This window comes from Nestor notabilis, unplaced genomic scaffold (assembly GCF_000696875.1).
Source record: "Nestor notabilis isolate BGI_N333 unplaced genomic scaffold, ASM69687v1 scaffold20632, whole genome shotgun sequence".
Taxonomy (NCBI): domain Eukaryota; kingdom Metazoa; phylum Chordata; class Aves; order Psittaciformes; family Psittacidae; genus Nestor; species Nestor notabilis.
In genome coordinates this window covers 12,512-17,226 of record NW_009917249.1, presented here as the reverse complement: position 1 = coordinate 17,226, position 4,715 = coordinate 12,512, and the positions used below count along the sequence as shown (strand labels likewise).

The window sequence follows — 4,715 nt, the reverse complement described above, 5'->3', positions numbered from 1 at the left end:
CTGGAGTGTGATGGTCTCTGTCTTTCTCTACTGAAGCAGCAGAAAGACAGGAGGAGGCAGGGAATTGTGACCCTGGCTGGGAAGCCACTGCTGCAGAAGCCAGGCCAGCAAAGCCTGCAGGCAGCAGGGAGGGCTCCTTGGAGGGTCGGAAAGCATCAGGTGGAGAAGAGGACTCGGACAGTGGTGGGGATGAGTCACTGGAGGACGATGGCGAGAGCCCCTGTGAAGGCGAGACCAAAGAGGATGGGAAGGCAGCTCCTGAGAAAACCAGAGTGCCACGGACACAGCACTTCAAAGGTAAGATGTGTGGCCCTACCAGGAGCTGCTTGTATTGTGCACAAGCATTACAGCCTCCAGATTGGCAGGGAGATGTGAGCCAGGCTGGTGGGGCCTGGGGGTTCTCTGCTGTCCAGCAGCCCCACGTGTTCTGCATGTACCAGTGCTTTGTTCCCCCTGCCCTCTGTCCAGGCAGACACATCCCTTCTTTTGCCCATCCATAGCTGCTGCTATGCTCAGGCAAAAGCAGCTAAAAATGTGCCTGGCTTTGGGGATCAGGGGCACGCAGGTAGGCATGATTTAGGCTGTGCTTTGCTGGTGTTGAACTGGAAAGACCTCAGCTGAACCGTCCTTCTGTGTGACCACGTATGTGCATAAGCCCTCACCCTGGCACAGCTGGGTCAGGGAGAAAACATTTCCCTGTGTGTCTCTTCCCCGCTGACAGCTGCCCCTCCTCTGCTCTCACAGGGGATGTCACGGAGGGCTCCGAGTACCTCTACAAAACCCACATGTGCCCTGAGTGCAAGCGATGCTTCAAGAAGCGGACACACCTGGTGGAGCACCTCCACCTGCACTTCCCTGACCCCAGCCTGCAATGCCCCAACTGCCACAAGTACTTTACCAGCAAAAGCAAACTGAAAATCCACATGATGCGAGAGACAGGCGAGAAGACCCACCGCTGCCCACTCTGCCACTACAGCTCAGTGGAGAAGAATGCCCTCAACCGCCACATGGCCAGCATGCATGAGGACATCTCCAACTTCTACTCCGATGTTTACTCCTGCCCTGTCTGTGATGAGAAGTTTCGGCTCAGCCAGGCCCTCAAAGAGCACTTGAAGACTCACAAAGCTGAGCCCAAGAGGCTGAGCTGCTTCCACGGGGGCTGTGACTACTGCACAGAGGACCGGAAGGAGTTTGTCCATCACCTCAAGGAAGCCCATGGCATCAAGGCAGTGGAGTGCAAGTACCACGCGTGCTCACTGCTCTTTGGCACGGCTGAGGCCATGGAGGCTCACCGAAAAACCCACTACGCCTTCCACTGCCAGCAGTGCGACTTCATCTGCTCCAACAAGCACGTTTTCCGCAAGCACAAGAAGCAGGGGCACCCGGGCAGCGAGCAGCTCCAGTGCAGCTTCTGCCCCTACGCCACGTTCAACCCCGTGGAGTTTCACGACCACGTGGGCAAGATGCACGCCAATGAGAAGATCCACAAGTGCAGCGAGTGCACCTTCGCCACCGCGCACAAGAGGGTGCTCATCCGGCACATGCTGCTGCACACTGGTGAGTGTCTGCTGTGGGGGTCCTGGGAGTCAGGCTGGGGTGGGGAGTCCTGTCCCGGCTACAGGTGGGCAGAGCGGGCTGGATCAGGGCTTCTGGGTGCTATCACTGGCTCTGCCAACCTAGAGTCACTTGGCTGAAGTCATGGTGTGCCCCCATCCCTGCTGTTATCCCCCAGCTCCTGCTAAGAGGAGCTAAACTTTGTGGCTTTATCTGGTCATCATCCTGAGGGTGTTCCTGTGTTGCATGTAGGAGAGAAGCCTCACAAGTGTGAACTCTGTGATTTCACGTGCCGGGACGTGAGCTACCTGTCCAAGCACATGCTGACCCACTCCAATGACAAGAACTTCATGTGCACCGAGTGCGGGTACATTACCAAGTGGAAGCACTACCTGAACGTCCACATGCGCAAGCACACTGGAGACCTCCGGTATGAACCCTGGCTCCTCTGGCCTGGCAGTATAGTCAGGGCTCCCGACATCCTGCTCCAGGGGTCTGCTGCTCTGGGCTGTATTGTGTGCCAGACCCTTGTGCCTGGGGGATAGCTACAGCCTGCTGTCTGGCAGATAAGAAATGTGGTCTTTGAGCTTGCAGGTTGTTGCCAGCATGGTGCTGTGGAGGCAAAGCTATTTTTGGTGCATCTATGCCACTAAGGAGTTGTATTACCATATCAGTGCAGTTCTGAGCCTGGGTTCATGGGCTCTGCTGATGTTTGTGGGCCAAGGCCAGCTGGGGCATGTACAGGACTCTGCCAAAACATGTTTTTCACCTCTGTATTATAACCTCCTTTGGGTCTAGTCTGCCTCCAGGATGCTGGAGTGACAAGTGGAGGAGTGACACAGTCACTGTATGGTATACTCGGTGAATCTATCTCCCATCCCCATGCTGGGGGTGTAAAGCATCAGCAGTGCCGAGGGCTGCAGCAGGGAGGAATTGTCTGTGGTAAGAGCTGCCTTGACAGCAAAGGTCAGATACAGCAAACCAAACAGAACCCCTTCCCCATGTGCCTGGGACAGGGAAGCAGAGCTTGGCATGCTTGACAGGCCTCAGCCTGCCCTGTTCCTCATGCTGCCTGACCAGTTCTTCCTTCCCCACAGGTACCAGTGCAACCAGTGCTCGTACCGCTGCCACCGTGCTGACCAGCTGAGCAGCCACAAACTGCGACACCAGGGCAAAAGTCTGATCTGCGAGGTGTGTGGCTTTGCCTGCAAGCGCAAGTATGAGCTGCAGAAGCACATGCAGGCGAAGCACTCACGGAACCACCAGGTGCCTGTTTTCCAGTGCCAGTACTGCACTTACCAGACCAGCTGAACCACGAGAACTGCAAGCACACAAAGCAGAAGGAGTTTCGCTGCGCCCTCTGCTCCTACTGCACCTTCAGCAACACCAGCCTCTTTTTCCACAAGCGCAAGATTCATGGCTATGTCCCTGGTGACAAGGACTGGCTGGAAAACTACGCCAGCAAGGAGCTGGAGATCAGCTCACCTGAGGCACTTTTTGGCCATGAGCTTGGTGCAGCCCTGCATGTGGATGCCATCTCTCCCCTCACCAGCAAGGAACAGTGGGCAAAGGCAAATCCATCCCACCTGGAGTCTCAGGAGGAAGAGGGCTATCAGCACACATGTGTGGTGCCTCTCCTGGGGCAGGATGCCACTCCATTGGAGAGCAGTAGCAAGACAGAGAAAGGTGTAGGTGAGGGGGAGCAGAGCTGTCCAAGGGCTGGTGATACCCTAGGAGATGACTGTGTGCAAGGAGATCCTGCTGCAGGCACAGCTGAGCTTGCTGCTTCTGGGGATGGGGCAGAGAGCTGCGCTGTGCACTTGGAAGCACTGAACATCCCATCTGAGCCCCTCCTGGAGCATTTGACTGAAGAAACCTGTGCGGCACAGCCAGAGAGTGTGGAAATGCTGCCCTGCAAAGAGCCTCCCACAGCCTGTGAGATGCTGGGCGCTCGGGATGACCTTGGCTTGGAGGACAATGACAATACGCTTGAAGACATCCCAGACTTTGAGGAAGAGGAGGCAGATGTACAGGAAGATGAGGCACTGGGGCTGGATGGCAGTGCAACAGCAGGAGACAGCCAGAGAAAAGATGCCCCAAGGCAGGCCACAGGCAATCTCGAGGAGTCATGCTCAGACCACCACAGGCTGGTGGCAGATACTGAGATGAGAGAGACCAGCCAACCTGAGCTTCCAGGGGCCTGGCTCTGCGTGCTGAAGACAGCAGAGCAAAGCCACCCACCTGTCCCAGAGGACATGATCACCTCTAGTGATGATGCCAGGGGCGGCTCGGAGTTGGTGCTGAAGGCTCTGCGGAAGCAGGACAAGGAGCAGGCAGAGACACTGGTGCTGGAGGGCAGGGTGCAGATGCTGGTGGTGCAGTCGGGCCAGATCTTTAAGTGTGAGAAGTGCTCATACATCACGCGGAAGGAGAAGTCCCTGTCCCTGCACTCTAAAGCTAGCTGCCAGAGCCGCCGGGCCCCGCTCATGTGCCGTGAGTGCGGTGCTGGCTTTAAGCAGCAAAGGGGGCTCAACACCCACCTCCTCAAGAAGTGCCCAGTTCTCCTGAAGAACAGCAAGATCCTCAAACCAGCTGGGCAGGAGCCACCTGGGCTGTGCCAGCCTGCTGGCCAGCCTGCTGACCAGCCTGGTGATAATGGTACAGAAATGACAGAGAGCAAGAAGGGAGGCTCAGAGGAGTCTGGGCATGCTGAGAGCCCTTGGGAAGCTGAGTTGCTTCCTCATGAAACACAGGCAACAGACAGTCCTTTGGCTGCAGAACGTGCTTCGGGCTGTCCTGCCCCTGAGAAGTCCCTGCCAAGTGACAGCACAGAGGTGGCAGAAGAGCCTCCCCAGCAAGGGGATGGTGCTGACCCAGGTGGAGCTGCTTGTCCCCTCCAGCTTGGGAAACCCTTGGAGAAATACCGGCTGGAGGGAGGGAAGCTGCACTGCAATGCCTGCTCCTTTGTGTGCTCCCGTGTCTCTACCATCACCTCCCATGTGGAAGACGGGTGCCGAAGCCTGGAGCAGTTATGGTGCCCCCTGTGCCCTGAGGCCTTCCGCTCCCAGCGGGCCCTCAAGAGTCACTGTGCTGAGAAGCACATTGTGCATCCTGAGGAGGATGGACCCCAAAGCACCGAGGTCCCCAGGGGGGACCTGGCC

At 57.1% G+C, this 4,715-nt stretch overlaps 1 protein-coding gene across 1 annotated transcript in view; it reads left to right on the top strand.

The window, feature by feature from the left end:
• The window catches only part of ZNF142 (zinc finger protein 142), a 9,538-nt gene that overhangs the window by 1,668 nt on the left and 3,155 nt on the right, over window positions 1-4,715 (top strand). Inside the window, 5 exon segments of the mRNA XM_010009136.1 lie at window positions 37-297; window positions 745-1,557; window positions 1,807-1,984; window positions 2,652-2,857; window positions 2,860-4,694. Coding sequence (XP_010007438.1) covers window positions 37-297; window positions 745-1,557; window positions 1,807-1,984; window positions 2,652-2,857; window positions 2,860-4,694 — 3,293 coding nt within the window.